This window comes from Cryptosporidium muris, genomic scaffold (assembly GCF_000006515.1).
Source record: "Cryptosporidium muris RN66 scf_1106632373453 genomic scaffold, whole genome shotgun sequence".
NCBI lineage: Eukaryota > Apicomplexa > Conoidasida > Eucoccidiorida > Cryptosporidiidae > Cryptosporidium > Cryptosporidium muris.
In genome coordinates, this window is record NW_002196570.1 from 122,943 (window position 1) to 141,990 (window position 19,048).

Genomic DNA, 19,048 nt, shown 5'->3' on the forward strand with positions numbered 1-19,048 from the left:
AATTTAGTATCCTCGATATTGCATTGGATATTGCGGATAGAATTGTCTACATTGTGGTTGATAATAGTAAGTTATACCTGGTTGCATTTGGTAACCCCTATTAGGGCCATATATATTTGGATTATAAGATGATTGTGGAGAACTTTGCTGGTTATAGTAAGGATAATTAGAGGCCTGTTCTAATAATTTTGCAAAATTCTCCTGCTCTTGAGCCAGTTCATCATCAACCTCAGATATATCAACACACATAGTAGGAGGTAAAGCACATATTGACCATAAAGGAAGAAGTATAACCCAAATCATTCCAAAAGCTGCAAAAGCAAATCCAGTTGATAAGTCAAATGAACGTGATATATCCACAAATAATAATCGAGCTATGAATCCACTACCTAAACCAAACATAGAAGAATCACGGAATGGCTGTATAGTTAATCCTCCTACAAGAAGATATCCGACCATTCCTAATATACAAATTAATGCTGCTGTAAAATGTAACATAAATATGCTTTGCCTAACACGTTTTGTTCGATAGCAAAACCAAAATGTTAAAAGAAAAATAGATGCAAAGAAAAGTAATATAACTGACATTGTAAACATTATAATCAATATCGCAGAGCCTTGTCTTATAAGATGAAATTCATTACATCCTAAATTCAACAAAGAGAGTATACCTGCTTCTAAACTACATACAAAGTTGGTTGCATCAGCAAGGCTCAAATTATCCATATGAGATACTACACGCCGACATATTTCACGATTAACATTAAAATTAATAATGGAGTCACAATTTGAAGATGCATATAAAGTCCATAAACCAAAATTTAAGTCCATATAGTTATCAATTGGAAATACAATACGAGTATAGTGATATGCAGGTAAAGTTAATGAGAAAAGTAGCCAAAGTACACCTACAACGGTAGCAGTAAATATTCCAAATACTGGACATCCAGGTATTTCAAATGGGGTATTATTTTTGTTTGGATTATTAGGATATTCATATGGTACTAATGTAGACCCCCCATTTGGTCTACCACAATATGTTACTATCTCTCTACGATCCATAGACAAAAGTTAACCACCTAATAAATCAGTTGTTTCAAGTTAAACTTATACTGAGGAGTATTATTACTATCTAGTCAAATATCAAAATTCTACCTTTTACTTTCACTTCAATAACAGTAGTAGTAATATAGCCAAAAATTACTTCAATTTTGTTCAAAATTTCTATCTCCTCAGAATATAGACTAAATTTTAAAGGATCTTTATTAAGAATTCTATAGTTTTTAAAGCCTTAAGTATACTCTGTTAAACAATTAAACTGAGCAGTTATTCTTAAACAATTTTCTGCAATAAAGCATAAAATTACTATATAGAATTATAAACTAGTTTGTTTGAATTACTTTGTCTATACTGTTGCTTTTTAAGGCTTTAACAAGTTCTCCTATACTTAATATAGTCAATACTTATTTACCGCTTTCTCTACAAAGACTCAGTAACTAATAATACATCTCCCGCTGTATATATCGTGTGTTATATAAGAGGTTAATGTATAAACCTGAGGGTACTAAGGATAGATTCCGACGTAGTCTAGTCGGCTAGGATACATGGCTCTCACCCATGCGACCCGGGTTCGATTCCCGGCGTCGGAGCCCTTTTTAATTAGTCATAAATAAACACCCTTTACAACAATAATTGGTCATCTAGAATACTTAATATCACATTCTCATGAACTCTCTTTATAAAAGAACTGTTTTATAGTGATTATAATAAATAGAAATAAAGCTACATTAACGAATATTGATTATATACGGGATCTAAATAACAAATCCTACATCCTCATCTTCAGGAGTATCCTTTACAGTTACAATTGGACGATATACAGTCTTAATTCTAAAGATAATATTTGTATCAGGATCGTACTCTATATGTAGTCCAGTGGCAAAAAAATCACCATTTGGTTTAGTATCAATCCACGAGAGTAGAGCATTGTTATTTACAACAAGCTTGTTTTTTATTCCATTAGAACTCGTAAATCTAATAGCCATAGGTATACTCCTTGCATCAACACCAATCTCAACTGATTCAACAAAATCAGCATCACTTTCCACCATGTTATTAATTTCTTCATTATGAATATTTTCATTAACTAAGCCTAAAAATGCTTCCTCTAACCATATACCTCCACATTGCAAGGCTATACCCTTAATACTATTCCCATCTGAATAAATTTTGATCCCAGTCATTCTGGAATGTTTCCAATCATCCCACAACATCCTGCCATCTAATTTAAGTCTTGAAGTCTTACACCAAATACCATCCACCTCAAGATTTGGAACTTCCAAACCAACCCAGTCAGTTGTAATAGTAGGCGAAGATAATAATGATTGTTGAATTTCATCTTCATCTTTCTGAATAGACGATAGATGAAATGGTGAGGTATTTTTTATACCCATACTTATAGAATTTAGTGTATTACTATTGTCATCTTCAGTTATTTTTCTAAATAGAGGTAGCAACATTGCAATAGCTGTAGTATAATCACCAGATTTCTCAAATAAAAGCTCAAAACCATATAACTCCATTCCTCTTCCAGGAGCTTCAACATAATAATGTTGCCATTCACCATATTGCCTTAGGAAATTAGTTTCAAAGAATAATTGACCAATACTTTGAGTCTCTGAAGTCCTAATCCCCCCAATAGAAATGATGAACTCTTTTTCTTTTAATTCAAAGACTTCCTCCGTCAAAGTATTATTATCATTGATCCAAAGTCCAACTTCATCATAATCCACACCATTGCAAGTAATTTTTAGTCCAACTAAGACATTTGAGCTATCTTCTTGATTATATACCATAGATATTTTTGTAAGTTTGGTACCCTCTTCACAAGAGTATTCATCAGTTGTTGCAACATCTCCATCAGAATTTGCATGTCCCCAAGGAGTTTTTCTATCAGTCAACGGAGCAGATCCAGGTCCAATAGCTCCTTTCCCTTGTGATAATCTTATTTTCGGAGATGGTCCAGATTCACCATTATTAGTATAAACAGGTGATAATGCAATAATTACACCTTTCCTTATTTCTGCATCAAATCCGCTTAATACACGATCATAAAATTTACTCATTCTTTTTTTAAGATCTATTCGACGCAATAATTTAAGACGATGTATTGATCCATCAACTTGATTGAATATAGGCTCAACTTTCTCAATAGGCTCATTTTGTGGAATTTCATAACGTATAATATCTCCTAAAGTACTTCCCAATGGTGGTAATGGATTTCCATCACAGAATAAAGTCAGACCTATAATATTTGGAGGATTTGATGTTGATGACTGGTGTACCAGTAAACTTGTCAATCTTGTACCAGGAGCACAAACAGATTCAGAACCATAAGATCCCATTAACCCTCTTTTACCAAACCACTCTTCTCCAGGTCTAAATAGTTCCATAGATTTCATGTTACCACTATTATAAACTTCTTGATCCTCCTTATCTATCACTACTTTAGAAACTTCAGCCAAAGCTGCTGGATATGGATAAATTTCAACATCTTTATAGGGTGGATACTCCTCTGATGGTATTGGACGTTCAAGAAAAGCTATAGATACCAATCCTTCTGCAGTTTCCTGACCAATGAATCCATATATCTCTGTTTCAATATCACCAGCAGCTAAATTTTTCATAATATCTTTCTTTACTCCTCCAAAAGACAATCTATTGTTTTGAAAAGTGGTTAATACGATAGCACTAGTATAAAATGGCTTATTTTCCAGCTGGTTGACAAATGCTTTAGAGATAAAGTCACCAGGTGGAACTTCTTTTTCATGCCTATCACCCATTCCACTTCCTAATTTAGTTCTCCTCCACTTTGAGCCACAGCGGATCCTCAATCCAATCAATCTTGAAATATTGGGGTCATTTTTCTTAGTAACAAACCACATCCGAACAGAAGTTATTGGTATTTTTAATGGACAAGATGTCTCTAGAACAACAATATCTGGATCACCTACAGGTCTAACTGCCCCAAACAAATGTAAACTTATATCTTTGGCAGTTACTGGAGCTAGTTCAATAGGTGTTTTTGGACGATATAATGGCATTATAGCACTAATACGATCATATCCAATCATCATAGCAATTCTAAAGCCATAAAGCTCATATCTACTTTTCAATTCATGAAGATTAACTATATCAAAAATATGTGGTAAACCTTTATCACCTAAATATGCACGAAACCTAACTATTGGATCTTCTTCATGAATTAAAATATCAAATGTATGCCTCTTTCCCAAATCTATATTATTAGGATTCCCAATCATTTCTTGAAATTCGTCACCACATTGAATTAATAGTGCAACTAAATAGTCTTTGAATGGCTTTGGTTTAGTTTCACCAACCCTTAAAACAAGGCGAATACCTGTCATTGGAACACCTGTAGGACACTTCGATTCTTTTATTGGACAGTTTACAGGTACTCTCCCAAAAAAGTCTGTCTTTGGAACTATTTCCTCTTCTTTATTTTCAAGATATTTACTTTGTTCAGTATCAGAGGTTTCACTTTGGGAAGTATCCAGAAATCCGAAATCTTCTCTTTCACCAGTAACTCCTGGTTTTATTGGTTTCTTCCAGTGAAAACCAACCATTGAAATTGCACCACTTTCATCTAACTCAACGAAAACTCCTTGCAAAATATGTCTACCACCACCTTCAGATTTAGAAGATCTAATAGTTGGAACAGTCCAATCACTCCCCATAGTTTTTTGTCTACCCGTCACAGAATGAAATATCAAACTTTGTATAAACATTTCAGGAGATAAGTGAACTGTAACTGCGTTTATAAACTGTCCAACAAGGACTTTGGAATCAGTACCTTCAGTAATACCAAGAACTACATCCCCCCAAACTCTGTCACATTCAACTTTGAGCCCAACTAAACCTCTATTTCCCATGAAGTAACCATGCAAGCCTGTAACCTTTCCTTCGCATTTAATATATTGAAAATCAACACCATGATGTCCGTAGAGACTTTTTGGAACTGTCAAAATATCCTCACTACGCCCAAAAAGAAGACCAATAGATACTGAATTTCTGTATCTCCATGTATTGTAGAATTCACCTTTCAATTCATGTCTCAATTGACCTAACGGATATCCAGATAATATTACCCTAAATCCAATTAATTCATGGTCTTTTGGAGCAATCTCAACAACAGAAGGTAATTGGCTACTGCCACCTCCTAAATATGATAAGTGATTATTTTTGGTTCTTAAGGTTATCCTTCTTATAAGATAAATTGCACCTTTTTCCATAGCACTTGTCTCATCATCTACATATACTAGTTTAGGTCCCCCAGATGTAGATACTATAAGCTCTTTATCAAATGGATGTTTAACAGGATTTAAAGTTTCAATAAAAATTCTAAGCTTTACAAAAGGATCTTCAGCTCTAGTCAAAACTGTATACTGTTTTAAATGAGGTCCTGCATTGCCCATAATTTTGCTCCATTGAGATGATTTGGATTTGCTTCTTCTAGCATCTAATGGAGTAGAGCATAAAAATTGAATACCTCTAAGGTCCTTTCTACCTTTACTATCTGGATTTGGAAACCATGCCCTAATTCCAATTAAACTTTCATATGGTTTGCACATTATATCAATAACCCTTGGTCTTGGAAAATCATCAATTTGTATAGGACCATATATCCTAAGAGGACCAGTATAAGCTCTTGGAGCTTCAATTTTTGGATACACTGGTATTACTGGATTACCATCTGATTTAATTGGAGGTCCCCAAAACCAATTTTGATTTTGTGAATTCCAGCTCCATACTTCATTATTATCAATTTTCTCTGCAATCTCAATATTTGATACTGCTATATTTGGTAATGGGTTTGAAGTTACTTGAGTAGCTTTAGAAACTGGGATATCAAAAATTTCAGGCACAAAATAGACATATCTTGAATTAAAATTATTTGATATTGGAAAAGGTGATATAGATGGTAGCTCAGAGTCCAATTTTTTTCGTATTGTATATCTTTTGGAGGAAGGAGCAACTTTACGAGAGGCTACTGCATATATATCTGATGGTAACAATAGAATATTTAACGCTATAACCACCAAATTATGTATTAGCATCCTTTTTTGAATACTTATCTATTGATACATAAACAAAAATTTGAAGAAAAACTTACTTATCTTTTATTCTTCACAAAGCTAAACTTAATTCCTATTTCGGCGCCAAAATACTTTTTAGATCCCTTAAAATACGCATGTAGATAGATCACTTTAAAAGTTGAAAATTAAACTCAAGAAAGTTAATAATTAAGATAAAATCCTAACCTGAATATCTAATTTATGAAACTAAGATTGAAACTAAAACCTATAATCTCTTATTTCCGGAAATGCAATAATGCAATAGGCTAATCAAAAATTGAAGTAACGTATGAAGGAGCGAGACGGTATACCCATACATTTCCTTCGCGCTTATCTAGTCTTGTTGATCTTTGGTATGCTCTTTTTCTTGTTACAACCAATTCTCTAAGATCTTCAATTACCTCCCTATTTAGATTCCAATTATTGTGCCTCATTGTACTTACATTTTGATCTATATAACTTTGATCAATTACATCCATATCAAGATACTGAAAATTAACTTCTTTGTGAGCTTCTATCTTTCCGCTTGAACCTGATGCATTAAATATTCCTGAGTTACTATTTTGGGGTGAGAATGTCTTGGCAGGAAACTTTCCGCTAAGTAATCTTGAGGGGTATATTAAAGAGAGTGTGCTTTCCTGCCTATTAACTTTATTCAATTTTGTTTCAGGTTGAACAGATGCTTCTGCAGAGAGGATATGATCAGACTTATTTTGTAAATCATAAATGCTAATATTAGACTGATTACTACGATCTTTGAAACTTGCTACTCCATAGTGTAATCCGAATACATTACATCCCAAAGCTTTCCTACCATGTATTATTTCACTCCACTTAAGTGCACCATCTTGGCTATCTCCATACATTGTGATTAAATTACAATACTTTCTCAATATAGGAAATACTTTACTAATAAAATCATCTAAGTACACATCAGGATTTAGAAAGGTCATCGAGACAATTTGAACCTTTTCGCATTCAATTGAATTACTATTCAATATGTTTGGTCTATATAATTCAGGGAATTTCGCTTCAATCCCTTGAATTCTTCTATCTTGTTCACATGTTTCTATTAAATTTGCAGATAAGAGTTTTGGGAAACACTTTATGAATAGACGTGTACCCATAGAGTGAGTCATAACATGAATATGCCGTATACCTCTATTTCTTAATCCAGTAATTAATTCACAAAAGGACTTATGTGTTACTGGAGAATCAGAACTCTTCCTAGCTTTAAAATATTCTAGAAATGAATTACCTGCAGGCCATGAAAATACTAAAGGTTTGATATATGATGGAAAATTCCCGAAAGCAATCATTTGACCAACTTGTCTAAGTGCATCTGTCAAAGTATTATTATATCCATGTATAAATATTAATACTTCTACAGCATGTAAACCATCACTATGCACCCAGTTTTTGATTTCAAGTTCTGGATAATATAGAATTCCCCCAATTGAGTCATCTAAATCTTGGAAGTCTCTTCTATTTGAGTTATCAGTTAAGTTATATCTCGATCTTTCAACTACCCTAACTTCCACAGACTCTAAATATCGATTATTTTTTCGCTTTTCTGAGTGATATAAAGTCCCAATTGTTGAACTTGACGTATATTCTTGTTGATTATTATTTTCTAATTTATTGCGATTAGTAGATTGTAGTAAATGCGAAATATGTTCACCCTCATAGCTTTCTGTACCATCATTAATATCTAAAGGAAATTCTATTCCAGCATGTTTAGTATATTGTAGTACTTCAGAAATTGGAAAATACCCTGCAATGTAAAGGCCACGTTCTCCATCAACTAGAATAGTAACTTCATTCTTTGGATGAATTGTGAACATTGGCAAATGTGGAGATAAATTTTGAAATAACCACAAAATTGCGATATCTCTCTCTTTTTCTTGTAGATTATGTTTTCTTCTGAGTTTTTCTTTGACACGTTTTATTATTCTAACTCCTCTATTCAGACTTAAATTCAAATCAATAGGTAGTGATGACCTATGGTGGGGAGTCTCATTAAGATATGTCTCATTGTTTATAGAGTTCTGCTTATCTCCAGTATCTTCTGGTATTTTTAGTGAAAATGTTTTTACATTACTTAGATCTGATTTATTGTTAGACTGAAGTTCTACGACTTTTCCTCGCGAATTTTCTATCTCCACTTCTTCTAATTTATTTTTTTTTAAAATGGGCATTTTCTGTAAAACTAACTTCATTTTAGATTTCATCGATTTAAAAATATTTTTTAAGTTAAATAAAGTTCTAAAAACTAATTTCCCTTTTTGAGTGGTATCCTCAAAAGCTGCTTTACCTTTCGCACCAATTCTAGCAAAAATAGAGGGACTACGATTCACATGGGGAGTTGGTGCAGGATATATATGACATAATGGAAAACCACGAAAAAATTGACCGGATACACTACATTCTATATCTGCATAGCCAAATGTATAAGGGGTTGGTCCTGAATCTGTATTACAGTATCCCAAACGTAAACAAACAAATCCGCTGCCAGATCTACATTCCTTTGTTTTAAATGGTCCAACTGGATAACCATCTTTCCAAAATCCTACTAATATTTCACCATGATAATCATCTTCTCTCCATCTTCCAAATCCATGAGGTCTCCCTTCTTCATTAATTTCACCCAGATACCAGCTTGTAACGTCACAACCAGGTTTCTCTAAGGCATATGGACGCCTTGCTGTATCTTTACGAGTTCTAAATGACAGTAATAAGTCAAGTCTAATTGGATCCAATCTTTTCATAAGTTTTCTAATACTAAACCGTTTAATTTCAATATAAAACCCCCTTGCAAGCCTTGTTTGTGGCATATCATCCCCTTCTAATCTCCAAAATAGTCTCGATTTACCATTATTCTCAGTAAGGTATTGGTATTCAGTACCCTTATTCTTTAATTCATCTGAAGTTACATTTTGATTTAATTGAGAATCATCTATCTTTCCAAAGGATAACAGGCGAAGTTCAACAGGTTCTACACTAACAAACTTCCATGACTTCAAAAACCAAGGATGTTTGTAGTAATATGAAGCCAATAATGGTTTAAGTCTCGAATAAAAAAAAGAACAAATTGAAATAAAAAATTGCAAGAGTAGATATAGAAGTGGAATAAAATTATAGATAATAACAAAACCACTTTTTAATTCATAATCACACTTCTGAAATATTAGCGGAATATTAGGACCAGGTATTGCAACTCTTAGTACGAAAAGAATCAGTGTAATTGCTGAAAAAATAATACTTAAACGGAAAGAGTATACAACTCCAGTTTGAAACTGAGTTGCTACTAACCAAAAAGTTGTTAAAGATAATAATCCAAGTTCAATACATAGAATCACTAAATTATATCCCTTATAAAAAAGTCCATTAATTGCAAAATTTCGACCAGAATTTGGGCATGTAGCAAAGAACAGAACATTTGCAAATATACTATATATAATTAATATTGCTAGTGTCCATCCTCTGGCAACATTCCTAAAAACTCCTTGATGCTTCCTGCTAAATTTCCTATATTCCATATATCCCACAGTATCTAAAAAATTGTGTTTAATCTTATTCATTATTCTTGTTTCATATTCAGTAAATGTCTTATTTAACCGGAATATGTTTGGTGAAGGCTTTTCTACAACATCACCTGCTTCTATAACATCCATTTCTTTAACATAAATTGGACTTGTAAGCTATTTTATTCAATAATTTACCTCAGCATGTATAAGCAGTTTCCCTCAAATCTCCCCCCTTCCCCCCCCTCTTACTTTTGTGTCTAATTCATTAAATAGTCCCGCCAATTATAATATATTACCTAGCTAAATCTCAGAAGTTCACTCACTCCGTAATTCACGACAATCTTGTTGAATTTATTTATAGTTTTGTCAAGACTAGCTCCATGATCATTGAGAGTAATTTTTTTCGTTTATAAAATGTTAATATTATCTTACTGAAGTCTGTGTATTTTACTTTTACAATAATAACAATGACTTATTCTAACTAATCGACTATTCGTATATTTGTTCCTATTTTAATAGAATTAAACAAGTAATATCAAAAGATCATTTCTAGAAAAAAAGAAGAGAAAGAAAAGAAAACATATTAAAAGATTGCATGCATGCAATACAAAACGCCAATGTTCTCATCTAAACTATAAAAAAAAAAAGCTAAACATGGAAATTTAAAACTTCTTTGCTTTAAGAATTATAGAACCAGATCTCCGATCATGTTCATAATATTTCCTTTTACAAATTTCAACTTCTTCTGAGCTCATATAATTTTGATATTCTGAACTATATTTAGTAGTATTAGGTTCAATTTTATATTGATGCTCATCATTTAGATCATCAAAATTATCTTTTTTCTTTATATCTAAATATTTATCCTGTCTTTTAGCCCACAAGTAAATCATTGCAAATAGAGTTAACATAACAACACCAATCCAAATAGGATGGACCAGGCTATTTTCTGATTTAGGTCCATTGCTATCTTGATTTTTAGGATTTGTATAAATGAAATCATCATTTGAAATTAATTGGCCAAATATATCTACAGGATATTTCTCATTTGTTGTTTTTTGTATTTCACTAATAGCTTTCCTTACTTGATTAAGATCATCCACCATAACTGGAGAATCAAGAGTTTGATTAGTCTTATCTACTGGTCTTTTGTCATAATAAAGTAAATAATTCGCTAAATATTCATATATTTGGCGTGCCATATCTAAAGATATATGGGCATATATATTACAAAATTCACTAGATCTTTTTAAGTAATTAACAAAAATTCCGGAAATTGCATTAAATTCATCAAATTTCATATCCCAAATTTTGATTACCTCAGCAAAATTCCTATTATTTCTTAATAGTTCCTTATCCTTTACAATAGCCGTATGTAAATCTATTTCTGTGCTAACCTCCATTGCACTTCTGAAATTTGTATTTTCCAAGTACAAGTTCGTTATTTGAAGACGTCTTTTATCTTCTATAGTAATTCGAATAATATTATCTTCTAGTTTCAATTTATTCAAACTATTACTAACCATATCCTGAATTATCACTAGGTAATTTGGGATTTTAGAAATATATTTGTTTGGAGTATAAAATGCTCTTACATTTTCAATATAATCATCCCCAATGTCCTTAATTAAGTTTACTAATTCATCACATTCGAAAGTTAGATCTTTTAAAACTATATTATAAGAAAGTAATTTGCTATATAATACACCAAGATCCTCCATCACAGCTGTCCGATAAATCCATTCAAGTATAACAGATCCAAATTCTAAATGTAAATCTTTAAATTGTGAAATATTTTCATTATTTAAAACAGTATTAATTCTATTTCTTCCATGATATAACTTATATAAAGTATCAATAGAAGCCAAATTAGTTTTTATCTTGGTTATTATATTTTGAATATTTAAAATTGTGTCACCAACATAATATTCTGAGTACAATAATAAAACTCTGATCAAAATTAACCTGGTCTTATATATTACATTAAGCTGCAAATGTGAATATTCTTCTAAAAATGTTAGAATATTTATTCCATCAAAGATATTTTTCCAATATACATCATAAAAATTAGATTTAAAATCTGAAAATCTTATATCTCCTTTTAAATTAAACTTGAAATCTTGAATTAATTCTTCACTAAATAGTTGAATAATACTTTGAGCTAAATTAAAGACTTTTTCATTATTTTTATTTGATGTAGAGCTAAAACTAAACCATGCATCTTGTAATACGTCGTAAAATTCCTTATTTACCTGATCAGATAAATTTATTTGTTCTATTCCATCTCCAATATATTGTATTTGCTGATAAATGAAATATAAATCATCAAGGCCATAATGCCTATATAAACTAACCAAATTATCTAAAAAAGAAGTTAAAGATGTCTTTTTAGTATCTAAAAAGACCAAATTATTAGATTTTAATAATAAATTTTTTTGATTCTCAAAATCTTCCTGAAATTTATTTATAGTTATGTTAAGTTCATCTATTATACTACTTTCAGGACTAAACAACTCAGTAAGTTCTTGGTTACCTTTCTCCTTTATTTCATTTAAAACTTGATTATATATTGATATCTGATTCCTAAGTATAATATGTCTTCCTACAACTTTAAGAAATTGTGGTATACATGGAAAATAAGTCTCACTTATTTTCCATGTATATGATAAAATTAATTCTCCAGTTTTTGTATGGCTTCTTATAACTTGTAAAAATAAAATGTTTGTAACTAAACCAAATATACTTTTCATGACATTTATTTTTATTGATTGCTTATACTGATTTATTTAATATCAAAGAGGAAATAAATGACAAAAAAAAAAAAAAAAAAAAAAAAAAAAAAAAAAAAATGAGCAGCTCACTTTTTCTTATTCCAAATATATTACATGCATTCAGGCGCTTACACACAAATTACAATGCAAATATTTAGAATAATTTGAAACGCATGAAAATTCAAATTATACCTTAGGCATGAAATAAAATAAAAGCTAACAGGTACTATACACTAAAGAGTTGAACAATTTTATTTTATTTAGCTCTTTTCCTTTTTTTCCTTGTCTTCAATGCTTTGTAGGATAATATTGTACCTGTAGTATCAATTTGAGGCATACCTAGCAAAATAGGTACAATAAACAATGGTCTAGTATATATATTACTTTTATATGGAGAATAAAGCGATAATTGCTGAATTAAGCTTCTGAATTTATAAATATCTGATACTCCACTGAAGTGTATATGAGCAAATGATGAATATTTAATTCTGCTCTTACATTTCCTTTTTGAATATCTGGATCTTTCGGAACTTTCCGATTTCATAGAACAGGACATCAATACTTCGCTATTATCTGAATCACTAAAATTTTTTGATGATATCACTATTCTGTGTAATAATTCATCTATACTACCTATTTGATCAATAGATTCAAAGTAATCTGGTTCAAAAAATTTTTCATCTAAATATGATGGAGATGCTGTTATAATAACTATAATAGACTTTTTTATTTCCTTGATGCACAATTTTTTTATTTTTGCGAAATTTTTATTACTTAAGACTAATATTGGTTGACTAATATATGTTGGTTGATACCTCCATTGCTGAGACCACATGATTAAACTACTAATAGAATCTAAACTAGCTTTTAAAATAGAGATTTGACTTTTAGTCAATCTTTCAGCTGCAAAAAAAACCAAATTTAATCTTTTTTCAAACATTCTTAATTTCTTCATCGCCTGATTTTGACTCCCTCCAAAATGAGCTATATATTCCCTAGCAAATTTTTGGCGAATTTTGGATGGTCTGTTTCTTCTTAATAAACCATGAATTAACTTCACTCGTCTAGATAAGGCTAGCCAATTGTGATATTTATTCCAAAAAGTTAGTTCATGATTATTAAAAGATTTTGCTAAATTAGTAACTGAAACTGAGTACTGTACTTTACTATTTCTCATTAAATGTTTATCATTTACTTGGTTACCTACGATATTACCATGTATATGATTATCAGTGATTGATGAATCTGACTCTTCAATTGTTAAATCTAGTACTCCTTCATCTGATCCATTTGTTTTATCAAAAATATTATCGTTCATAGGTAAAGAGCTTTCCCATATTGTACCTTCTGCTTTATATAGTCCAATATATATAACTATAAAAAGACCAAAATATTTCCATAACATTGGTTTATAACATTAGTTTAAATAAATTCTTGCATTCGTATTTTTAATTGTTGTTAATTTCCCTACTTTTTGGTACTTTTCTGGAAATAATTAAGAAAAATATTGCGTGTATCACACAAATCGCATGCATGCAATAACAAATAGTAAAGTACTTTTTTATATTTCTTTTTATAAAAACTATAAACATGTAAAAAAAATTTACTTAGATAAAAAAATATGATAAAAGTGATTAGCTAAGTTAATTAACTATATTGTAAAGAAGCACAGAATCTATTTAGAAATAATAAAAAAGAAGGTAGTTTGTGTATGCATCTATATGGCACAAGATAAATTATAACATTGATATTTGTCTAAATAGCTGTAATTATTTATATTTCATTATCTATATATACTAAAAGTAATATTAAATAATTTTTGTTATATAGAAAAAAAATTTAGTATATAATGTGTGACTTCTGCACATGTGTACAGACTTAAAAAATAGTATACCGGATATTATTGAGAATACATAAATTAATTATAATTATTGGATTATAGAAAAGTGTTGTACGAGTCTTACTTTAACATTAATTTGTAATAAACCCCTGAAATTGGTCCTATAGTCTCTTATAAATGGCAGATAAAGAGATTATAAAGGAACCAAGTTTCAGATCAAAATATAAACTATTTAGTATTTTCTTTAATACTAAAAGTATTAAAGAAAATAACTTAATATTACTAATATTTCCACTTAATACATTTAAAGTAAGTAATAATGATATATTAACCACAAAAAATTCCTATTTAAGTAAAAATAAAATGATATACTCAACATGTCAAATAAATATAATAAATCAGCAAATCCTAAGGATATTAAAATTCTCTATTGTATTATTTTTATTCTATTTATTACCAAAAATCTATTGTTCAACTATAGAAAAGAATGAAAATAGACAGAAACAATTAATTAGGAGATCAATTACCAATACTTCAGGCACTTTTCTCCGAGCTGATAATATGGCATCATTATCCTCATCTCCTCAATCATCTCTAATCTCTTCAACTAAAACATACAAATCATCAACTCAAGAAAATATTAGAAAAATGACCAATATTACTGTGGTAAAATCATTAAGTATATCTAGAATTGTAGAAGCTTGCAATTATCAGAAAAATTTAAAAGGGGAAGCTAGAAATAGATTTTTCTTTTTAAAATGTGAATATGCAGATGAGAAGAAATACATTCTAGTTCCAGAAGTTAACCCCAAAACTTTATTACCAATTCTAGAAAGTACAGAAAGAAAAGTTATTGTTCCATGGAAATTAAATTTAGAAGGTGCAAGGTCTGCCCTAGCATATAGCTATTTATTAATAAAACCATCACTACAATACTCTGTAGTTTCAGAATGTATTGTATTGCCAATAGAAAAGGTATTGTTAGGGAATCCTAAAATGCCGAAATTGGCTCCAAAATTATATGATTGTTCTAATGGTAAAAAAGTATTTCCTAAAAAATTTATTTCTATACTTGCTAAGGTAGATGCTTACTTTCAAACTCGTCCAGAAAGATGGTATTATGAATTGGAAAGAGCTTATAGAGTATCGAAATACAAATACTATTATAGACCAAATAGTAAATCTAAAGAAATTGAATTATATTTGCATCCTAGATACTTTGTTATTTTAAATAGATCAAATGAAGAAATTATGAATGATATTTTATTTGTGGAGAGACTTAGTGCTATACCTTATTTAAATATTATAATGGAGTTAAAGAATAGTAGTTTTCTACATAAATTATTACTTGGTAAATCCTTTGCAGATCAAAAAGTACTAGTTGGAAGATGGTATCGTAGAATACTACGTGTTATTTGGTTACCATTTTTCACACTCGCTTTATTTATGTTTCAGAATGGATATAAATTACATTGTGATATACATACGAGAAATATGATGATAGAAATCGATTCAAATTTTGGGCAAAAGAATTGGACTGTAACTCAGACAATGAATGTATTAGGAACAATAACTCCTTTATCAATGAAAATAATAGATATTGGAAATACTATTACAATGAACACAGTTGAAAGGCAAAATATTAATGATCCTTGTAAGAGATATGAAAGAAGACCATATGAAGATATTGGTGTAATAGATTTACGTGTTCTAGAAAGACTTACAGAACCAGCAAAGGCTCCAAATTATCTCCCTGCTGAGAATAAGATATATTCAGATGATACTCCTATTGAAGAACTTGAATCAATTAGATCTATAATACATAGATACAACAAAAAGTTAGTAACACTTAGAAATGAAATAAGATCAATATCAAAGTGGGAAGCCTGCAGAATTGAGAAAGTTGATAAGAAGATTAGGAGATTACATAAAGATAAAAATACATATCCTTGTAGATTTGTAGATCAAAGAGAGGCTCTTATACGTGCATGTATAATTCTAAAAAAGTACACTTCAGAGCAGTTTTTGGGCGTACCTTCTTGTGCATTAGAGCCTGTTATTCCTAATTCAAATAAGATTACAATCAATATTTCAAGAAATAAAAATATATAAGTAGATTTCAAGAATAAAATTTCGCAATTACATATAGACTAATTTAAGAGATTCAATATCTTAGTTATACATCTAAATTTTAGTATATAAAACTAGTTTAAATTCTTTATTTGCATTTATATATATATACATATATATATTTTAAGGAGTTCATCGCAGAAATTTACAAAATATAGGAATTCTTACGATTATATATGACCTTTATCATAGTTATTATTGTAAAGAGTCCCAATGCAACATATTGTATTATGGAATTTGCAAAATTTAGGTCATAATTGTTTCTTTCCAATATATTTAAAGTATTTTGCCAAGTATCCATATTTAGAAGACATATAAAAGCAGTTATTGAGGTTAAACCTTGAACAATACCAAAATCCTTATATCCAAATACTGATGCAGTGAAACTATAACTTAAAGCATTCTGATAGCACATGAAAGCACCATAAAAAAAACTTGAGAGTAACTGAGGTGCAATACTTCTGATAGTCTTGAAACCCAAAAAGAAATATGAAAGAACAATTAAACAACTTTGACATTGAAGAGCTCCTAATAACCCATTTCTATCTACAATATAACCCCATATAACTGAAAATATGGAAAAAATAGAAAATACTATATTGGAAATGCGAGCTAAACTACTTATAATATCCTTATTTTCTATATTAATAAAACATGTAGCTCTGAAGAATAATTGGTAATGCATCTTAGCTAGGGCTAAAAACCAGAAATAGAAAATGAAACTAATGAAAGGTGCTGATAACAACTTTCTATACCATGGCAAATCACGATATTCAGGTAAACCGGCTATATTAGAATTGTCTTTATGTTTAACTAATTCACTTGATTCACTATCTAGATCTACTGTCTCAGATAAACAATATTCACTAGAATGTGTATGTTCAGTATCATAAAGACGATTCATTTTATTAGGTAACTCTCCAAATGGAAATATGAAACTGTGGTGAAGTAAAACCAAAGATAAAATTCCTACCATTGCATAAATGGCAATCTTCGGGTTACTAATCCTTTCACAAACTATATCCAGAAGTACAGGGAGTAGCAAGGCAAAATCCATACCCAATGTTAAAAACATACTTACTGTATTCTTCACAGTAGGGAATAATTTCATAAATCTAGATCTAGATGCAAATATTGCCGAAATAGTAAATCCCCAACATATAGCTGCAAAATAATAAAGATATATATTTTTATGTACAAGTAGAAAGAAAATGTAACCTAATATACACGAGAGGTGTGCTAAAAAGGCACAAGGCATAATACCAAAGTTATCTATAATTATACCAACAATGAAGTGAGACAAAAATGTAGTACCATTAGCAGCAGAAATTATATTATTCACATGAACTACAGCTTCTTGTCTGGAAATATTAGGATCGAAGGAGAAGCCACCACATTTAAAGAACAGTTCACGTAGGGCATCAGCATTATGTATATGACCAGTACATAGGGCACCTGTAAAAGTAATCAAGGGAAAGTATATCTTTGGATTCGTAATTGTTGATTTGAAAGGGATAACAGTTGGATTATCTTTAGTGCCAAAGACCTCCTGAAATACACTAGGACTCTCTGTATCCTTGGTCTTCTCCATAACTGTACTTTCTTGTTTCATTTTTAAACTAATTATGACTACTAACTTTTAAGTAGAAATATACACTGAGACAAGATACCGAATATTGCATCGCGCGGGAGATATTTGGATATATTGTGAAATAGAGATAATGGTCATTGACATTAAGACTTAATCACTTCTACAAAATTATTAGCTACAACTATACTTCAAAAGTAACAAATTAGGATCAAAACTTAACTTTTAGTTTTCTTCTTTAGAAAAGATAATACTTTAGTAATTATAACAATAATAAGAGCACAATATAGGAAAATATAATTTGCAATATTTATATCATTATTTATTAAGGGACCTCTTAAAAATGTCTGCCATAGATCCATACTATACATACAAATAAGAGGAGATAAACAAGCAAACCCTTGAACTAGACCAAAGTTGTTATATCCAAAAACCTCTGCAACAAAACTGTATGTTAGTGCTACTGCAAAGCAAGTATAAAAACCAGCAAATACATTAGAAATAACTTGAGGTATTATATTGCTAACAGATTTGAATCCAATCAAGAAAAATGCAAGAGATATGAGAATAGATTGATAAAAGATTGCTATTACTACACCATTATAGTCTACAATATACCCCCATAAAACAGATAAAGAAGATGAAATAGAATATGCAATACTACCAAAACGGGCTGCTTTCTTTGCATAATTCAAATCACTGATATTAATTATACAAGTACTTCTAAAGAAAAATTGGTAATGCATTCTTGACAAAATAAGGAAAAACATGTAAAGGAAGAATGAAATAAATGGTAATGTAAATAACTTTCTGACCCAATAAAGTTCCCTATATCCAGGAATTCCTGCATTGGATAAATCAGAATTATCATCTAATTTGTCAGTATTCCATTCAAGTAAAGTATTTGATTCTCCTATCTCCAAAACATTTATTTGGTTATGTAGTGGGTATTTTCTTTCCATTTGTGTAGGTAAACTACCACTGGGAAAAATGAAGTAATGATGGATAGCTATATTAATTGTAGTAGTATCATAAAA

At 30.3% G+C, this 19,048-nt stretch overlaps 8 protein-coding genes and 1 non-coding gene across 9 annotated transcripts in view, besides 7 other annotated features; 2 read left to right on the forward strand and 7 right to left on the reverse strand.

Moving 5' to 3' along the window:
• Positions 1-3: 3 nt before the first annotated feature.
• CMU_038090 (uncharacterized protein) lies at positions 4-1,062 on the reverse strand (the record flags this gene model as incomplete). Its single annotated transcript, XM_002139057.1, has 1 exon — positions 4-1,062. One exon carries the CDS (start codon positions 1,060-1,062, stop codon positions 4-6), a length of 1,059 nt encoding a protein of 352 aa, XP_002139093.1.
• A 514-nt stretch (positions 1,063-1,576) lies between these two features.
• CMU_038100 lies at positions 1,577-1,649 on the forward strand. The gene has a single exon. It is a non-coding gene; the product is annotated as a tRNA-Glu (tRNA).
• Positions 1,650-1,814: 165 nt separating this feature from the next.
• On the reverse strand, positions 1,815-6,137 carry CMU_038110 (uncharacterized protein; the record flags this gene model as incomplete). The annotated part of the gene is made up of 1 exon (XM_002139058.1): positions 1,815-6,137. One exon carries the CDS (start codon positions 6,135-6,137, stop codon positions 1,815-1,817), a length of 4,323 nt encoding a protein of 1,440 aa, XP_002139094.1.
• Positions 6,138-6,421: 284 nt separating this feature from the next.
• CMU_038120 (uncharacterized protein) lies at positions 6,422-9,829 on the reverse strand (the record flags this gene model as incomplete). The annotated part of the gene is made up of 1 exon (XM_002139059.1): positions 6,422-9,829. One exon carries the CDS (start codon positions 9,827-9,829, stop codon positions 6,422-6,424), a length of 3,408 nt encoding a protein of 1,135 aa, XP_002139095.1.
• Positions 8,327-8,347: a sequence feature (AT_rich).
• Positions 8,389-8,417: a sequence feature (AT_rich).
• Positions 9,830-10,344: 515 nt separating the features above from the next.
• On the reverse strand, positions 10,345-12,432 carry CMU_038130 (uncharacterized protein; the record flags this gene model as incomplete). The annotated part of the gene is made up of 1 exon (XM_002139060.1): positions 10,345-12,432. One exon carries the CDS (start codon positions 12,430-12,432, stop codon positions 10,345-10,347), a length of 2,088 nt encoding a protein of 695 aa, XP_002139096.1.
• Positions 12,089-12,119: a sequence feature (AT_rich).
• A 62-nt stretch (positions 12,433-12,494) lies between the features above and the next one.
• Positions 12,495-12,531: a microsatellite.
• Positions 12,532-12,709: 178 nt separating this feature from the next.
• Positions 12,710-13,858, reverse strand: CMU_038140 (uncharacterized protein; the record flags this gene model as incomplete). The annotated part of the gene is made up of 1 exon (XM_002139061.1): positions 12,710-13,858. The coding sequence occupies one exon, from the start codon at positions 13,856-13,858 to the stop codon at positions 12,710-12,712; it is 1,149 nt and encodes a 382-aa protein (XP_002139097.1).
• A 152-nt stretch (positions 13,859-14,010) lies between these two features.
• Positions 14,011-14,076: a sequence feature (AT_rich).
• Positions 14,077-14,219: 143 nt separating this feature from the next.
• Positions 14,220-14,304: a sequence feature (AT_rich).
• A 352-nt stretch (positions 14,305-14,656) lies between these two features.
• CMU_038150 (uncharacterized protein) lies at positions 14,657-16,405 on the forward strand (the record flags this gene model as incomplete). Its single annotated transcript, XM_002139062.1, has 1 exon — positions 14,657-16,405. The coding sequence occupies one exon, from the start codon at positions 14,657-14,659 to the stop codon at positions 16,403-16,405; it is 1,749 nt and encodes a 582-aa protein (XP_002139098.1).
• A 22-nt stretch (positions 16,406-16,427) lies between these two features.
• On the reverse strand, positions 16,428-18,035 carry CMU_038160 (uncharacterized protein; the record flags this gene model as incomplete). Its single annotated transcript, XM_002139063.1, has 1 exon — positions 16,428-18,035. The coding sequence occupies one exon, from the start codon at positions 18,033-18,035 to the stop codon at positions 16,569-16,571; it is 1,467 nt and encodes a 488-aa protein (XP_002139099.1). The 3' UTR covers positions 16,428-16,568.
• Positions 16,523-16,545: a microsatellite.
• A 194-nt stretch (positions 18,036-18,229) lies between the features above and the next one.
• CMU_038170 (uncharacterized protein) overlaps positions 18,230-19,048 on the reverse strand; it is a gene marked incomplete at both ends in the record, with an annotated part of 1,218 nt that continues 399 nt past the window's right edge. The window contains one exon of the mRNA XM_002139064.1: positions 18,230-19,048. This exon is cut by the window's right edge and continues 5 nt beyond it. Within this exon, the coding sequence (XP_002139100.1) occupies positions 18,230-19,048 (819 nt within the window).